The following is an 18,611-nucleotide window of genomic DNA, read 5'->3' as shown; positions in this document are numbered from 1 at the left end:
TTTCCAAAGTTTCAATCAACTATTTATTTATGAATTTGAAATATATGGCTATTTGAGACACAATCCTTCATTATAAACATAAGAAACTAGCTGTTGCCCGCGACTTCGTCCGCGTCGTTAGAAGATATAATTTAGGAATTTTCGAACGTTGGCTTTGCTTATTTTTTCCCGTTTATGCCACATTTTTCATTGTATCTTCGCTCCTATTCGTTGCAGCATGATGATTTATAGCCTAAAACCTTCTTCGATGAATGAACACAAAAAATATTTTTTCAATTTGAACCAGTAGTTCTTGAGATTAGCACAACAAACAAACTCTTCAGTTTCATATATTAGTATAGATACAAATTTTGTTAAGTTCAGGCACTGGGTACAGTACATATACATAGATGCATTACATATTAAATATATATGTGTCGGAGATGAGCATGAGAATAAATTACTAAATCATAATTAAAACCTCATTGGTGAAAAATAGTTCGCAACCTCAATTATAAAACCTATATAGTTTCTGTTCGCCTCAATACTGGCTGGTTGTAAAATAGAAGCTACGCCGACATATGTATATTGTCTGTATACACACGGTGATCTTTAGTCATCTTACAAACATAGCCCAGTTCATGTATCCGACATAAAATACCCCTTAGGCGCGATTTTTTTTTTTATCATCAACAAAGATAAACTCAGCGCGTTACCATCTCGAAATGTTACGCAACCGAGGTGTGATCCACCCGCAAATGCCAGGACTGCCAGCCATTTCAGCAGCACCGCAACGGCTTCAACCAGTTTCGCAGCCCAGCTGATCTCGAAGAGAACGTATTTAATTGCTTCGAACTACACCCGCGTCGTTGTACCTAGTACGGTTGCTGCCAGATTTTCGGCACAGTAAGTATCTATTTCTACCTGCTACATACTTAGTGAGAATATCAAGATTACAATTATAAGAAAGAATAACTATTTTACGCTAGGGCTAATGAACTGTGTTAAGACGCCGCCCACCGCCGCCCGCAGCCCTCTCCATTGTTAAGGCTCGGACCGCGCTCGCAACAGAGTGATTCGAAAACTACGCCTTACGTTATAATATTGAATGAAAATTGCATTTTATATTTATCCAAATTTCATAAATACCTATTTTTTTATTATGAAAGTTTTCTAGTCATTGGATTCATGAACTGGGCTGCTTTTGTAAGACGACAAAAAAATCTCCGTGTATATATATAGTGAATTGTATGCATAATTTTGTGACTTCTTCCATCTTGGATCCACACCTTTGGACATGGAGGGCACAGAACGGCGTAAGACATCTTAAAATACACGTAAACAATTAAAATAATAAAAAAAAAAAATTTTGTCCCGCTAGCTTGTACTAGACGAAATTCTGTGCGCCGTGCTTTGTTTTTTTTATTGTTTCAACACTATGTTACTTGTATAACGAAAATCTTTTTCTATACCTTTACCAGACTACTTACTACCCGATGTGACTTAAAATGCTGTGAGTCGTTAAAAAGATAAAAATAAAGGTGACAGCTATAAAATGCAGGTTTTACTACATATTTATACCATGTACTGGCAATAAGTTTTAATGCTTATAAGATATTTTATTGAGGATTTTTGCTATTAAACATAAACTGTTTCTCTGAAAATACAAAGCAATTACATTTAAAGTGGACTAATATCGCCTCCTCAACTTTTTATAACATTATATTAGCAAAATAATCTGAATATCATCCGCCATTTAGTTACGTGTTGCCCCTATGCCTCCCCTACTCACTTCAACGGACAACTTAATACACGCGCGAAACGCGGCAAAATTCAATTTAATGAAATGTCATTTCGTTACCTGCATAGTAGTTAAATGTACAGTAAGAAATGAAATTAAAAAAAAAAAAAAACTTATATCCTTAACAAACATTCGCAGTGATTCGCTTTGGCTGCATACAGTAGAAGTAGATGTAGGATCTGATGATAAAGTATCATCCTCATCATCATGCAATGCAGGGGGCGATCTTGTGGAATAGCTATTCCAGTTTTCATTGCTACATTGTGTAATACACAACAAGCTACGGTTATGTTTCTTGCCACACATGGGTGATAATGTAATATCCTGTCTTTAAGAAGGCATCACCAGCGGATGAACGTGGAGCGGATAACCCATCGAATGGGCCCGAATCGTAGATTTATTCAATCTAAAATGCCCTTACGATTAAGGTCTCTTTCCCGCCGCCCAAGTCGACTTTCTTCATTTTGAGCGCATCACAACAGATGAAGTGAATACACCGAATTCAATTAAAACTGAATAATAAAAAACATTCAAACAGCTGATCGTAGAATGACGCCATTTCCTTTCGTTAACACTTGGGTCTCGGCGATCGTTTAATTTCCTATCAAACGCAACGACTTCGTTTCGTTAGCGCTTGTCAAAAATTTTAATTCGGCTGCCTTTTCGTATGTAGTAATGCAGCGATCGGATCTGTCGAAATGCTCAAAAATGTCATTGTATCGTTTCGTACATTTACTAACGTTTCTCTTAGCGTTTACGATTGTAACTGTCAACTTGTCCAAGTCCTCTGGCTCGGCGTACGCAGATAGAAAATCCGCCGTAACGTAGGTACTCGCGTCGCTTATAACGTAAGTAAGAGTTCAAGAGTTAGTTCTGGATTTTTGTGACATTACCACGCAAAACAACTACGCTACATCACGCAAGTGAAGTTTAAAGTGCCAAAAACATGTAAATATGTATTTTACTCACTCTATCGTGAATCACGAGCCTAAAAGTTGTGTATAATCGTTCGCTTTAATTGCGATCTTGACTTTCTCTTATTGATCGTGTCTTATCACATCAATCGGCTTCGAGGTTCATTTTGATACCATCTCTTATTGCCTTTCAATAAATTAATCTGGCTGGCAGGCGGCCTCCCTCGCCAACTTACTATAAACGTTTCGTATATAATATCTTTCTACGAACGTTTACGACACAGCGTTTGCAAATGTAGATTACGATAAGCAGGTAGTCGAGTTTTATAACATAACTAGCCGTCCCATGGTTCCTTTGTTGCGCGGTATTTTTTTTAAGTTGTGATGAAATTATGAGTGTGGCTCGGTTAGTACCGAGCGCTATGATTCAGGCTGCCTTAAATCACTGAGACGCTGCGCACGATCAGCGCTAAATTCCATATTAATTAGCTACGATTCTTTCATTATAATTGTTATACTTCCCTCCCCCAATGTTTTAAGGCGGGGTAATCCTCACGGACATCCACTCCCTCGGGGGTAGTGTCAGACTCTTACTGAATTAACCTGAACCGCTGCACAGTGATTCGTCTAGTGCAAGCTAGCGTGATACATATGTATAATTCATGACAGCGCTGATTTTGACTATATAGGAAGCGCGATTTTCATTTGTAAATAAGTTGAATTTTTAGCATGACACCTTCTCAAATAATAGATATTAAAGTGAAACTATTTTCTTGTGATGCATTCTACTGGTGAAGGTATGTACTTACTACTATTATTTTGAAAAGAATACATGTCTGTATTTTTTGCCGTAATTAGAGTTTAGAAGTATGTTGAAATAATCCAAATATATCCACCTAGACTTTTCAGTATGTTATAATTCAAACATTCAGACGGAGTTAACGTAAGTTTTGGCTCCCGAAACCGCCCGCAGATTAAGTAATTTACTTTCTTTCAGAACGAGTCATAGCTGTGACAAAATTGAAATTTTCCGATAAATGCTTAAAACATAATAAAACCTAAATTGCTAGTCGTATTTTTGATCATTTACGTGTACAACATAATCTACTAGATGCTTCTGAAGTTTTACTGATGAAACTCAATAAGAAAATTTCGAGCCCATCATCAAAATTAACCGAAAAGTGAACATCTTCTAAGTGTAATAAGGATGAATGTCTCATCAAACATAAAAATGTTTAGATGGATGCGGATGTGTGTGTCAATAAGCCGTGCCCTTCAACATCATCGGGAGTTCGTTTGGCGAACCCAGAAAACGTTTGAAAAGTCATCGTAGACAATCTTTTAGAGTCGCGAAGTGCAAATGAACCATTTACTGAAGCAGAATTGGCAACACGGAAAAAATGGCATCGAAGTGTTGCCAAACAAATTCGAATTGTCATGGACTTCACCTTCGTTACCATCTCAATCAACATCGCAGGAAGATTCTAGCGAGTTGGACAGTGGTGATAATGAGTATTAGATTCGACTTGGTAGAATTTTGTTTTATGTTATTATACATTTACCTATTTTATTATGTAGTTTTTTTTTTAGCAATGTATTTAGTTTTTAATTTTATAATATATTAGATATAACATTATAGTAGATGGGTAATCCTAATTTTGTTCGAATCGTCTAAAAAGTTATTTTATATTTATCGACTAGCTGTTGCCAGCGACTTCGTCCGCGTGGGTAGAAGATATAAGTTTAGATTTATATTTACCCTGATTTTTCTACATTTTCCATTGTATCTTCGCTCCTATTAGTCGCAGCGTGATGATTTATAGCCTAAAACCTTCCTCGATGAATGAAAACAAAAAATACTTTTTCAATTTGAACCAGTAGTTCCTGAGATTAGCGCAACAAACAAACTTTTCAGTTTCATATATTAGTATAGATATAAACTTCGGTGTAAGTAACTGAACTCCTCCCAAAGGACTCGACCGATTCTCGTGAAATTTTGTGTGAATATTGGGTAGATCTTGGAATCGGACTACATAATATATGTATATTCTTAATCCCCCTTAATGTTAAGGATGGTCCAATTTTTATTTTTTGTTTTTACTTTTTTATGATACAACTTACAAAAATACATAAATATAGCCCTAAAACTTTAACCTTCTATGATCAACCCTTATTTTCTTATATGGCAAAACAAATTTTGTTAAGTTCAGGCACTGGGTACAGTACATATACATAGATGCATTACATATTAAATATATATTTATATTGTCTGTATACACCCGGTGATTTTTATTCGTCTTACAAACACAGCCCAGTTCATGTATCCGACATAAAATACCCCAGTAGTATATTATTGGGCATTCTGTCCCACTCCTTCGCACTTGCATGCGCATTCGCGTCGTGGGACAGAATGTCCAATAGGTTATGAGCGACACATCATGGAATAGAACGCCCAATGGGTTTTGAGCAATTCACTTGATTCTCAAATTTTGATAAATTGTGTGAATTAAAAGAAAAAAAGAATGAATTGCGTTAAAATGATATTAAACCATTAAAACGACTTGTTGTATTGCGTTCCAACGTGATCGAAACGACTTGATTCATTGAATTGCGTTAAAATGATATTAAACCATTAAAACGAATTGTTGTATTGCGTTCCAACGTGATCGAAACGACTTGATTCATCGAATTGCGTTAAAATGATGTTAAACCATTAAAACGACTTGTTGTATTGCGTTCTAACGGTGATACACCATCGAAACGACTTGATTGTAATGTTTTCGTTTTTGCGCGCTCACAACTGTGTCTATCGTCTGGTCCAGACTCAAACGCAGTATGCTTTTTCATCGCAATAACGATAGGAACCAACTGGCAATGTTTGTAATGTTTCCGTTTTTGCGCGCTCACAACTGGTTCTGTCGTCTGATCTAGACTCAAACGCAGTATGATTTTTCATCGCAAAAACGATACTAACCAACAGGCAATGTTTGTAATGTTTTCATTTTTGCGCGCTCACAACTGGTTCTGTCGTCTGGTCCAGACTCAAACGCAGTATGCTTTTTCATCGCAATAACGATAGGAACCAACAGGCAATGTTTGTAATGTTTTCGTTTTTGCGCGCTCACAACTGGGTCTGTCGTCTGATCCAGACTCAAACGCAGTATGCTTTTTCATCGCAATAACGATAGGAACCAACTGGCAATGTTTGTAATGTTTTCGTTTTTGCGCGCTCACAACTGGGTCTGTCGTCTGATCCAGATTCAAACGCAGTATGCTTTTTCATCGCAATAACGATAGGAACCAACAGGCAATGTTTGTAATGTTTTCATTTTTGCGCGCTCACAACTGGTTCTGTCGTCTGATCCAGACTCAAACGCAGTATACTTTTTCATCGCAATAACGATTTGTATTTAAAATATGCTATTGCGCGCTCACAACTGGTACAATCGTCTGTAATACAGACTGGTACGCAGTATGCTTTTTCATCGCAAGGCACATAATAAAAAACAAACTAAAAGTGTAATAATATATTGACTAAATTGTATTTAAAATATGACACAAGTAATTGATCTTATGCATTAGACGAAAAAAACGTTGGCGGCTTCATGAATAGCTCATCTGCAGACTGCACGAACGCTTGGAGTTTACGCCACTGGATGGTGTCACCGTCAGTCTGGAGTTTTAATCGAAGTAGCGCTTTCCTCCATAGTTCTTGAGAGTCTGTTTCACGAGCGTCATTAGTTTGATACACCTTGAGGTCAATATAGTACTCGCCGGAGGTGTTTGCAGTCCGGCGCTCGTTGCCGTTTGCTAATCTTGTAACGAAGAACGTAGACAACACAGGCGTTGACGAGCCATCACATTCATCGTTCCGTTCATGTCGGAGCCCGAATATATCTGTCTTATTTTTTTTGCTGCAACAAGGAGTAAAGAATAATATTAACACGTACTCGTATATTCATTATAATTTAGCGTTAATTTTATAGTACCTTAAGTTACCTTATAATAGCAGATTTTGTGGGTGTCTTGCGTTTGCCTGTCAATGTTGTCCGTTTATGGGAACTCTCTATTTTACGTTCATTGTTGAAGGGTACGATGTCACTCTCGCAGTCCGACCTGAAAGTTTAATTAATCAATTAATTATAAATATTTATTAAACGTTATGTTACTAACACATTAATTTCATATAAAACGTTTGTTTTAAATAAAATTGAACAAGGTTCGATTACATCAAACACTGAAAAATCAAGATAGAAATTAATCAAGTAAGAGTATAGTACTTACATATTTACTGGTGTGAATTCTGGCAAATTAGGCGGCGATGAAGTACGAGTATACTAAACTTACACTAAAGATATTCAGAAGTAAAACTTTTGTTTTGTTGAACGATTTAGTTACTAGATTTAAGCTGAAAAGCAGTAGCTGGGGTATGGTATTGAACCAAATATTATATCAGCACTAGAAAGTAATGATCGCTAACCAACATGTCTTTGCTTATAAGCAAATGTGAAGTGTTACCTCGATTAATTTAAAACGTTCGCAATCAAAGCAAACATTATAAACGACAATACAATTTATTATGTACGTATTATACTCGTGTAAATCCAAAAAAGTACCGACTAAGGGATTCTTATTGTAATGCAATATTTCGCTTTATGTGATCACGTTACATCGTATGATTTTTTACTTATTGCTAATTTAGCAATTCGTAAGGATTATCATTTTTATAGATAAAATTATATTATGATTATATTTTATGAATTATAGTTATTAGGCTGATAGGAGAATATGAAAATCTAAAGTAGACAAATAACACCGTCTGTGAGATTTTTTGCCAAAGTAAAAATTTATTAATATCTATAGTATCCCAGGGGCAATAAAACACTATTTGTCGTACTTAGGCGGGTGTAGGGTATGCGTAGCTCAGACACGTGTGCACAGAGTACATTCTGATATACTGTAATAGAGACCAATCTTCGGCATTAAAATGGGTAACCACCATAGAAATCTAAATAACAAGGTAATCTAAATAACAAGGTAATAGAAGTGCCAACGCCGCGTGACCTTGTCGCCACACTGGTGTCCTGGACGACACCAGCGCGCGAACTTACGCTCAGTCGCTCGCGGAACGTCGTCACAGCAAGAACCACTAAAAATGGTGTTTTGCGGGGTTTCTCAGGCTGGAAATTCATCTGCATCGTGTAATAACATAAATAAATAGATAACATTTTATCGGTAAGTGAATTATTGCAGTAATATTGATGTTATTGCAAAATTAAATTTCAAAACATAACCTTCATTTTAAACCATATTTATATCGCACCATCCTGCAACAATTGCATTCTTTACTAATCATTGCCTCTGCAGTAAGAAACTTACAGAAATGCACCGTTGTAAAAAGAGAAATGTATAACGAAAAATAATATTTATCAATGCGATCGTATTTGTAGTGGTACGGCCGCACAAAACTGTCGGAAATAGTGATGTGGTTAAGTGCGGACAAATTATCCAAAATGAACATTGTATACGAAAAGTAACAATTTTAATAGTCGTTTGTTTTTGTGAACATATTATTGAATATATTTTTATTTCAGATTCCCACAGGATTGAAATAAATACAAAAGACAAGTGGATGTCTACCACGGGTAAACGAAATTGGTACCCTACAACTTAGGCCGAATATACACTATGAAATTAGTTGCATGCTTGATAACTTGCCGCCCGCCGCCGCCCGCGCCCCTCTCCATTTTTACGGCTCGGACCGCGCTCGCAACTGAATGTTTCAAAAAGTACGCCTTGCGTTATAGCATAGCATTGAATAAAAATTGCAATTTAAATTTATCCAAATCTCATAAATACCTATTTTTCTATTATGAACGTTTACTAGTCATTGGATACATGAACTGGGCTGCTTTTGTAAGACGACTAAAAAACCACCGTAGGTATATACCAAACCTACCTACCAAGTATTTCCTAATATTTTTTTTTGTCAACCGACAATTAGCGAGTTTTTTTTTTTTTGTAAGTGCATAATATAGAAGAATACAACAAAAAACATTGTCACTCATAATTTCGTCTTTCATTATATCCGTAGTCAATCCCTAGTGTAGTTTACGTAATCACTACGACTAACGCAAAAAAATGCAATGACTGTGTGAGTTAGTGAATCCATACAACGACAAAGTCAACCTTATTACAATAGATGTACAGCCTAGTGTTGTTTGCTTGGTCTTCTCGATGTTAATGTTTGCGTGATTGCGTAGTTATTTGCTGTGAATGTGTTGAAGCCCCGCCCACCGGCGACATGCGTTTCGATAGATCGCCGCGGTGTATGCCATTTCTATTACCTTGTTATTTAGATTTCTATGGTAACCACCTACGCTTAGATGCTAGCCATCTGTTATCAGGAGTTGGAATCATTACTCATTATGTCTATAACTATAGCTATACCTATACACATATAAATAGAGGCTATGCGTACGTACGTACAGGTACTATTATTAAAATTTTATGGATGGAACGGCTATGCTGTAGGACATTAAGGATTTAGAAATGAAACATTTCATTAAGTAACTCAAACTCATAGCATTTATTTCAAATAAACCAATTACAGGAATGGAATAACAGCACACTAAATTCCTTTCTGGTCACAATTGTGGGTTAGCCGGAGGAACTTTTGCTCAACTCAACGACAAATGAACAACGACATACAGAAAGAACACAACACGAACACAAAAATATCACATGAACCCGGCGCGAGCGTCAGGCATTAGTAGACATTTGCATTTGGGGGTACCAGTTTATTGAAAAATAGACCACCAACAAAATTCTACCATCACCATAATCTCATGGAGTAAAGTTTGGATAGATATTGTTTAACATTTTCGGATTATTTGATAATATTTCCCTCTAACAATCAAATGTCTTATTAACAAATTTATATTAATAAAATTTTTGAACCAATTAATAATATTTTCCGGCAAATAAAATAAAAACTACTCTTTTAGTAGCAATCTGCCTCTCAATAAATTGTCAGTGTTAGATTCTGTTTAGTGACATCTGTTGGAATTTTAGTGAACATTAGTGCAGAGCCGCCATCTGGTATCCAGAGTCAGTACCATACCCGTTATAACCCGACAAAATAACAAAACACCTTCCTACTTGTTCGCTTAAGGACTAACAGACACATCGTGAATTAGTATCGTTGTAACCACTGATTTCCCCAGTTTTTTGTACTAAGATTGAACCGCCTGCACGTGTGCATGCACTGACGGCTTGTAAGCGACTGACGCGCTGATGCGTAGGCACATACACTACATCCCTTCTTTATTTTTAATGATTTCAAATGTTTCAAGAATCATAATTACTATTTTAATGTTTTATCAACTTTGAGGGTTAAGTAATCAAATATTTTAAATATTAGGTACTATGTTCCAAATTTGCTGCACAATGTAACAAAACTTTGATTTTACTTAAATTGCACAATCTTAAAATCGCACTTAGCAACAGCATATAACAATTTAATAATACAACAATCATCTAAGGATTTACGTTAATTCATCATTTTCTTCTAAATTATTATTACTGCAATCCTGATTAATCACGGTCCATGCGTCGTTCACTTTCTTTAAGTGGATTACGTTTCGGCGGTACTCTTTCCCGGTTTCATCATTCCGAATACAAATATCGCCACCTCTCACCCCCGTTACGGTATGCATGGTAGGATTATAATTAGGGGTCAACTTATTTTCTTTGATTACATTTTTAATCAATACTTTCTCTCCTATTTCCAAATGGCTATCTGTTGCTCTCCGTTTGAGGTCTCCGTATTCTTTCCCTTTTTCTTTCATTTGTAAATCTCTGTCTCTAACTTCTTCGTCTATTGTTTTATATTCCACATCTTGTGCTGCCGGGATCTTATCTCTAAACTGCCTCCTGTAAAATAGTTCTGAAAGAGATTTGCCTGTAATAGAGTGAGGGGTACTATTAAACATCATCAGATAATTAAATATGTCATCTTTCCAATCCTTATTTTCCGCTTGTGAAATTTTGAGCCGTTTTAAAAACGTCGCGATTTTGCCTCTCCACTTCCCCGTTCATTTGGGGCCAATAAGGGATTGTATTAAATAAACTGATTCCGCACTCCTTGCAATAGTTTTGGAAAATTTCGCTAGTGAACTGGTTTCCATTATCACACGTCAAAGTTGCTGGATAGCCTAGCCTAGAAAATATTTCTTTCAAAACCTTTATTGTGTCTAGAGAGGTGATACTACGCATTACTTTAATTTCCTTATATCTACTATAGTAATCAACCAGTATTAGTAGATAATCGCGACTAGGGAGGGGCCCCAAGAAGTCCATTGCTACATCCATCCAAGGTCCATCGGGAAGTGTTCGTCTTTTCATCGGATGTGGTGGAATAGGATTAGATACCAGTGTACAACCTTGGCAAGTTTTGACCAGACGTTCAGCATCTTTATCAATCCTAGGCCACCACACCTTTGTTCTAAGGCGAGCCTTCATCGATACTATACCCGGATGGCCTTCGTGAGCCGCTTCTAGTACTCGAGAACGCAGATTATGGGGTACAACTATCCTGGTTCCCCGAAGTAGGATATCTTCATTAAAACAAAGTTCGTTTTTTATGATTTTAAAATTGTTAACGGAATCGTGCCAGTCATTATTAAAAATACCATTTTTAACTTTTAAGATTTCCTCGTCTTCACTAGAACATCTTTTAATTTCATTCAAAGGAACCGCGGTAGGTCTAATGTAACTTACTATTTGATTGACATAATTTTCAGAGTCGAATGGTTCTGACGAGGCAGTTTTGCTGAGCCTGGAAATTGTGTCAGCTATATTGGATTTGCCTGGACGATAAATGACTTTATACCTGTAAGCCTGTAATCTAAGTACCCACCGTTCTATCCTAGCACACGGCTTAGAAGATCGTCCGAAAATGGTCTCCAATGGTTTGTGATCGCTTATTAGCTCAAAATCTTTGCCTAAAAGGTACATTTTAAAGTGCTCCACTGCCCAGACGAGCGCTAGAGCCTCTTTTTCTGTTTGGCAATATCGCTTTTCGCAATCAGTTAAAGCCTTATGACCAAAAGCAATCACACGAGGACCATCTTCACCTACCTGAACTAATACAGCACCTAATCCTACAGGAGAAGCATCAGCGACAACTTGGGTTTTATGCGAAGGATTGTAATAGCCTAATGTTTGGATGTTGGATAAGCTTTTCTTCAAAGCTTCAAATGCCTCATCCTGTTTGGGTGTCCAGAACTTTTGGATATTTTGCCGACTTTCCCAGGCCTAACCGTAACAGTTCCCGCAAAGGTTCAGTAAGGGTAGCTAAATTGGGAATCCATTTACTAACAAAATTAACTAAACCCAGAAAACTTTGGATTTCTTCAGTAGTGTTAGGTGTTCTACTGGTTTTAATTACTGTTAAATATTTTTCAAGCGGCCTTATTCCACTAGCCGAAAGTTCGTGACCGAGAAACTCAATTTTTTGTGTTTTATAAATACATTTGTTTTCATTTAGTAGGACGTCATTTTCCTTTAAGACTCGCAACACCTTACTCAACCTTTCGTCGTGCTCCTTTTCTGTGGCACCATGTACGATAATATCATCAATAAAGTTAAATGTACCATCGCAACCCAGCAACATCTTTTCTAGAATTTTTTTGGAACATCTCCGGTGCACAAGATATTCCAAACATTAACCTTTTATATCTATACAGTCCTTTACTCGTGCTAAAGGTAGTAATGTATCTACAATTTTCATGAATCTCAAGTTGATGGAAGGCATTTTTTATGTCAAGTTTGGAAAAGTATTTAGCTTGACAGAAATTGGGTAGCAATTCATTCATTGTTGGAAGAGGATGGTTTTCTCTTATAATAGCTTCGTTAGCTCTCCTCATATCCAAGCAGATACGTACCTCCTCTTGTCCTTCTTTAAGAACAGGCACCATTGGCGATACCCACGGTGAGGGTCCATTTACTTCCTCGATGATATCCGCATCCTTTAGTTCCTTTAGTTTCCTGGCAACCTTTTCTTCTAGAGGAATGGGAATTCTCCGATACGGTTGGATGACTGGTTTAACTGCTTGGTCTATTGGAATCTGAACAATCACACCCTTAAATTTTGGAAACTCTTTCTTCAATGGTGTCTGATTGCTTAGTGCGTTAATTTGGAGTCCAATTTTAAGCACGCCTAATAAAATCGCAGTTTCTTTGCCTAGTAGATCACGTGTACCGTTTTTAATTACATAAACAGTACATTTTATGCCCCTATTGTTCCCGACTGAAATATTTGCCTCAAAAGAACCCATAATATTTAAAGGTTCCTTACTATCATAGGAGATGAGTGTTTTATTAGGTTTGCGTATTTGGTTGGAAACTTTTACACTATTGTCTTTTAGAAGTTGCCAAGTTCTATCAGTTATAACGTTGCATCTACTTCCTGAATCTATCAACATATTCACAATAACTCCCCCAATATTGCACTTTATAGTTTCATCTTCATCTAGGTGGAAAATATAGTCGATTTCTGATTTGTTGGTTTCCTTTTTTGTTTCTTGTCTTGGTTTTTTATGTACAGTCTCTCTCCTATTGTTTGGAAGATATCATTTCTGTCTAGTCCTACAATGTTCCCTGAAATGACCAATGTAGCCACACTTCGAACACCGTTTGTCTCTTGCAGGGCATTTACTATCTTCAGATAAGTGAGTGGAGCTTCCACATCTGCTACATTTTGTGTTTGATTCTTGTTTTCGAATTGATTTGTCGTATTTTTTCTTGTTGTAGATTGTATTTATTTCAGCCTTGTTGTATTTGTTCTCATTAATTGTATTAAAACTTTTAAATTGGTCTAATTGTCTAGTTACAACTTCTAATGCATTTGCTTTACTAATGATTTCGTCTAAGGTGATTGCATCACCATATTCTAAAATTTTCTTTCTTAAATCGATTAAGAGACATTTTTGTGTAATTTGGTCTATAATGTGTTCTTCTTTATTCTGGAATTTACATTTTTCAGCTTGATTCCTCAACCTTAATAAGAATTTTTCAAATTGTTCTCCTTCCTCCTGTTTCATAAGTCGGAAAAGATACCTCTCGTATATCCGACTTTGCTTCGGTGCGAAATAACTGTCAAATTTATCTAACGCTATAGCATAGACATCGATACCTTCCCCTTCTTCAGCATGAGCTCCTGGTAGGTTATAATAAACATCTTGGAGGGCTATCCCCCCAAGATGGAGGAGAGTAGCTCTTTTCTTTGCAGGCGTGTCGATACTAGCAGCCAGTAAGTAGATTTCAAGTGCCCTCTTCCATTTCTCCCAACGTGAACCAACCGATGTCGGATCACCATCGCAATTAAATTGTTCTAAGTTGGGCAGTGTGGAGGTTGCCTGAGCCATTTTGGGGCGTCCTGCAATAGAATTTTGTCTTCTATATTTGCGTGGCTCTTAACTGAAAATCAGTAACAATATAGTAATTGCGTAGCCCTATTATACTTTTACGACTTCTTAATGCGTGGACGTATTTACATCTTATTGATGATACTTAACGAGTACATGTCCATAAGGTAGGTTCTTAATTAATCTGCATAGCCATTTGTAATTTACAAATTGCGTGGCTTTTACGTGAACCCTTCCAACATGATTCGTGCACGCCTAATATCGATAAATACCTATTTGATGTGATTGTCATTACTCAAATGATAAAATATTGAACTAATTAATTTTAACTGTTATTACTAAAGTAAGAAGGTAATCAAAACTTAGAACAAATTGTTATTAATATAATAATCAAATATGTTTCCTCTACATAATCCGTAATTAATAGAAATTCCAAGTGGTATTAAACTTAACCGTCAATTGAATTATTATTCAAGCTATAATAAGTATTATTTAACAATAGAACGACAAAATTTCAAATGTAAGCAAATAGGATTGGCAAATACCTACATATGCATGAAAGTATACTTTAAAATGACACTATAAACTGTATAAAATGTATCCAGTAGAATTATTTTCTATTCGGATTTAGTGGGTATTTTTCAATTAATCTACACTTTATGTTGTTTTGATTCTATAATGGAATGTGGGTATAATTAAGTGGCGTGCGTGCACAACATGATGTATGCTTTTTTTTTTTTGTCGGTATTATTCATTATATTACTTTTGCGTGGCCTTATTTTAATATTTTATTTCTATCTCACAGGATGCATGGCCATTAGGAATGAAGGGTTGTGATAAGTATTTGTTATGTTTGTGACCATTGTTTACCTGCTAACTTGGTATGGAAGTATGTTATTAATGTTATTATTATTTTTATTTGAATGTTAATTTCTTTGGTCTAAACATTGACAACCTCTAATTCGATATTTAAATCCAAGATACATGCACACAACTGGTTGGAAATAAACAACCGTCTACTTATTCCTCGTTCTTTATTCTTATTATTATTATTTTTTTTTTTTTTTGCATATAATTATTTGTACTCACTTTTGTCCTCGTCGCCACTTATAGTATCCCAGGGGCAATAAAACACTATTTGTCGTACTTAGGCGGGTGTAGGGTATGCGTAGCTCAGACACGTGTGCATGCACTGACGGCTTGTAAGCGACTGACGCGCTGATGCGTAGGCACATACACTACAATATCTATCCAACCAAACGGATCGCTGATTTTAATATGCCAAAAATAATTAGTTTTGAACAAGTACTCTTACAAGTACTTTAGTCATTCATTCTGCATTATTTTTAACAAGCTACAACTTGTTATTTCTGTAATTATAATATTATTTATATTCTTTGTGCGACAACCCTACGTAAAACAATGCAAACAACAATAATTGCAATTTGAAACTTAGGTACATTCATAATTTCGTAATTTTTGCTGCATGTTAGACCTATGTCATAATAAATAATTTTCACTCACAGTTTACTTACTAAACTTAACTAAAATTAATAAATCTCATGAATTACCTGTAATTCGAAGAAACTCTTGTCTCAACATAGTAAGGTAAGTCTTTAACTATTTAACTAATTGCTTCATGATCATTAACACCTATGGATACTTAAGCTCATGTATTTTTGTTTTTTCAGGACTCTTAAATGTTAAAATTCCTTAATACCTTTGGGAAACAGAGATCGTCGCACAGTGAATAAGATCTTACAATTTACGATAAAAAATACGATACGACAATCATCTGAAGTATTGATAATCAATTAAAAAAGGACGTAATGATTTTCTTTTGGTTTTTAAAATAGATTTGAGCTATCTTAAATAATAATATTATAATCACAGGTTCTTATGTACAGAAATGACCCCGGTTCTTGTACCGCGTACTTAAGTCTAAATTACATTTTTGTGTGTACACTATTTCTAACCTAAGTCTTATGGTTTTTCAGAAGCAGAATAGAGCCGTTACTTTGGTGCTTGTGATGAAAATATACCATAGTCTAATAATAGCAGCAGTCAACAGATCCTGTGATTAAGTTTTAGTTTTTAAAGTAGTATTTACACGAAAAATATACCTTGCAGGTACGATTACTCTTTTATAAGTTTCAGTTAGTTAATAGATAAAATGCCATTCTGTTCGGTTTGCAACATTGAAGTGGATTTTCGTCGTTGGAGTAACCATTTGCGAACTAATAAGCATAAAAATAATAGTATTATTCACATCAATGATAACGTCGCAATAATACATTCCTGTTTGAAAGGACGTATTACAAGTTACCGGATAGCTACACCTAAAACGGAAATAAATATTTACCCAGAAAGCTTTTTAAACATTATTAATGATCAAGTTAAATCTTTAATTGATAGTTCGCTTCAAAAACATTATTCTGTTAAAATTAATTTTGAATATTTCGCTATTTTTTTAATGTTTAAAAATGACCTCCAAGAGTTAAAGTCTTTTGCAACAAAAAAATTTATTATTCATTTAAATTACAACTTCAAATCTTTCTATGAAAAAGCTGTATCGATAATATTAAAAAAAATTGATGACTTTCAAGAAAGGGACAGCGGATGGACGTTTTTGAATAATTCACATCTAGAAATAAATATTAATAAATATCAACCTCTCAGCGGATCGCAATTTATAGATTTACCTAAATACATTAAAAATAAGAAAGCATGTTTGAATATTCAAAATAATGACGAGTGTTGTTTTTTGTGGTGTGTAGTTGCTGCTTTATACCCAACGAATAGACATCCTGAAAGAATAACATCGTATCCTCATTTCCGCGATGTCTTGAACGTAAATGATATCCAATTGCCAATCACTTTTTCTGATATAGATACTTTTGAAAGAAACAATCCTTTTTTAAATATTTATATTTACGGTTGCGGTTATTATACGGTTATTATAGTTACGGTAGGTAGTAAGACTATAACAGGACCTCTATACAAATCTGAGAAAATTAATCATAAATCTAAGAAAATTCATTTACTGTTTTTAGAAAATTCGAATTCATCTCACTATTGTCTCATTAAAGATTTACCACGCCTCGTAAAAACCCAAATAACAAAGCATCATAGTAAGATATATTTCTGCGAAACCTGTTTAGTGTTTTTTTCAAGTGAAGACCGTTTTGAAAATCATTTGTGTGCAGGAGTTATTACTGTATTTCCTGATAAAGGAACATTTTTACAATTCAAAAATTATAATAAAAAACAAGACATTCCTTTCATAATCTACGCTGATTTCGAAACATTACTCAAACCGATTTCCGGCCATGAATCAGACACCGCTAACACGTCTCGCTTACAACGACACGTTCCTTCAGCCTTCGCGTATAATATATTGTTTCATCGTGCGATGGACTTTTGGACTCGATTAACCCAAATGATGCTTATGAATCAGTTTTTAATGTAGTTAAAAGCGAGTTTGAAACAATTTTTAAGTGTAAAACTAGGCAAGTCAAGTGCAGTTCTGCTGCCTCGTTTAATCAATGGGCCACTACTGGTATATACAAAAGTCGAAGTAGGTTGTATGAGTTATATGGCATGAAAAAATATAAATTTGACGCAGATTTTGTAAATTATGTTAGAAATTATTCTAAAATTTTTAAAAAGGTTTGTAACTCTGCTAAATCTAACTATATCAGCGAAAAAATTAAAAACTCTGTAAATAAAGTAAAAGCCACGTGGAATATTATCAATCAAGAAACTGGTAAGGCTACGAAACGCGATAATAACTTCGAGATTTTATCCAATAATGAACTAGTTACTGAAGCTAAAGAAATCGCCTCTATATTCAATAACTTTTTCGCAGATATACCATTAACAACAACGAGATCTTTAAAATCATCATCACTTGACGCGGAAAAACTATTACGTAATTGCGTGCCCAGTTGTGATTCTACTTTTAGTTTCGAATATGTGACTCCATTAGATATAACCAATGTTTTTAAATCACTCAGTCAAAAGAAAACCGAAGATCTTTGGGGTTTTTCTGTAAAACTCCTAGGTAATATAATAAACATTGTAGCACCCTCCTTAGCTGTTATCTTTAATAAATGCGTAGACGTAGGTGTCTTCCCGGACTTGATGAAACACAGTAAAGTCATACCGTTATTTAAGGCAGGCAGTAAATGTGACGTTGGTAATTTTAGACCGATTTCAATTTTACCTGCATTCAGTAAGATTTTTGAAAAATTGATATTAAAACAACTACTACATTATTTTAATCACAAGACCCTCTTGCATAGCGAGCAATACGGTTTTACCAAGGGACGTTCAACTACCGACGCGGGTGTAGCTTTACTGAAACACATCTACGATGCTTGGGAGAACTCTCAGAACGCTATTGGCGTTTTCTGTGACCTTTCAAAGGCATTTGATTGCGTCCGACATGACACATTATTATGCAAACTCGGATATTACGGTATCAAA

The 18,611-nt window shown here is 35.4% G+C and overlaps 2 protein-coding genes across 2 annotated transcripts; both read right to left on the bottom strand.

The window, feature by feature from the left end:
• Positions 1-10,069: 10,069 nt before the first annotated feature.
• LOC113506861 lies at positions 10,070-15,487 on the bottom strand. Its single transcript, XM_026889697.1, has 2 exons — positions 15,213-15,487; positions 10,070-10,629 (listed from the first exon to the last, which is right to left on the bottom strand). The coding sequence occupies exons 1-2, from the start codon at positions 15,356-15,358 to the stop codon at positions 10,242-10,244; spliced, it is 534 nt and encodes a 177-aa protein (XP_026745498.1). The 5' UTR covers positions 15,359-15,487; the 3' UTR covers positions 10,070-10,241.
• LOC113506860 lies at positions 12,004-14,549 on the bottom strand. The gene has a single exon (XM_026889696.1). The coding sequence runs from the start codon at positions 14,121-14,123 to the stop codon at positions 13,329-13,331; it is 795 nt and encodes a 264-aa protein (XP_026745497.1). The 5' UTR covers positions 14,124-14,549; the 3' UTR covers positions 12,004-13,328.
• Positions 15,488-18,611: the final 3,124 nt, after the last annotated feature.

This window comes from Trichoplusia ni (assembly GCF_003590095.1).
Source record: "Trichoplusia ni isolate ovarian cell line Hi5 chromosome 28 unlocalized genomic scaffold, tn1 tig00002190_group27, whole genome shotgun sequence".
NCBI lineage: Eukaryota > Metazoa > Arthropoda > Insecta > Lepidoptera > Noctuidae > Trichoplusia > Trichoplusia ni.
The sequence above is the reverse complement of the archived record's forward strand: the minus strand, read 5'-3'. Positions and strand labels throughout refer to the sequence as shown.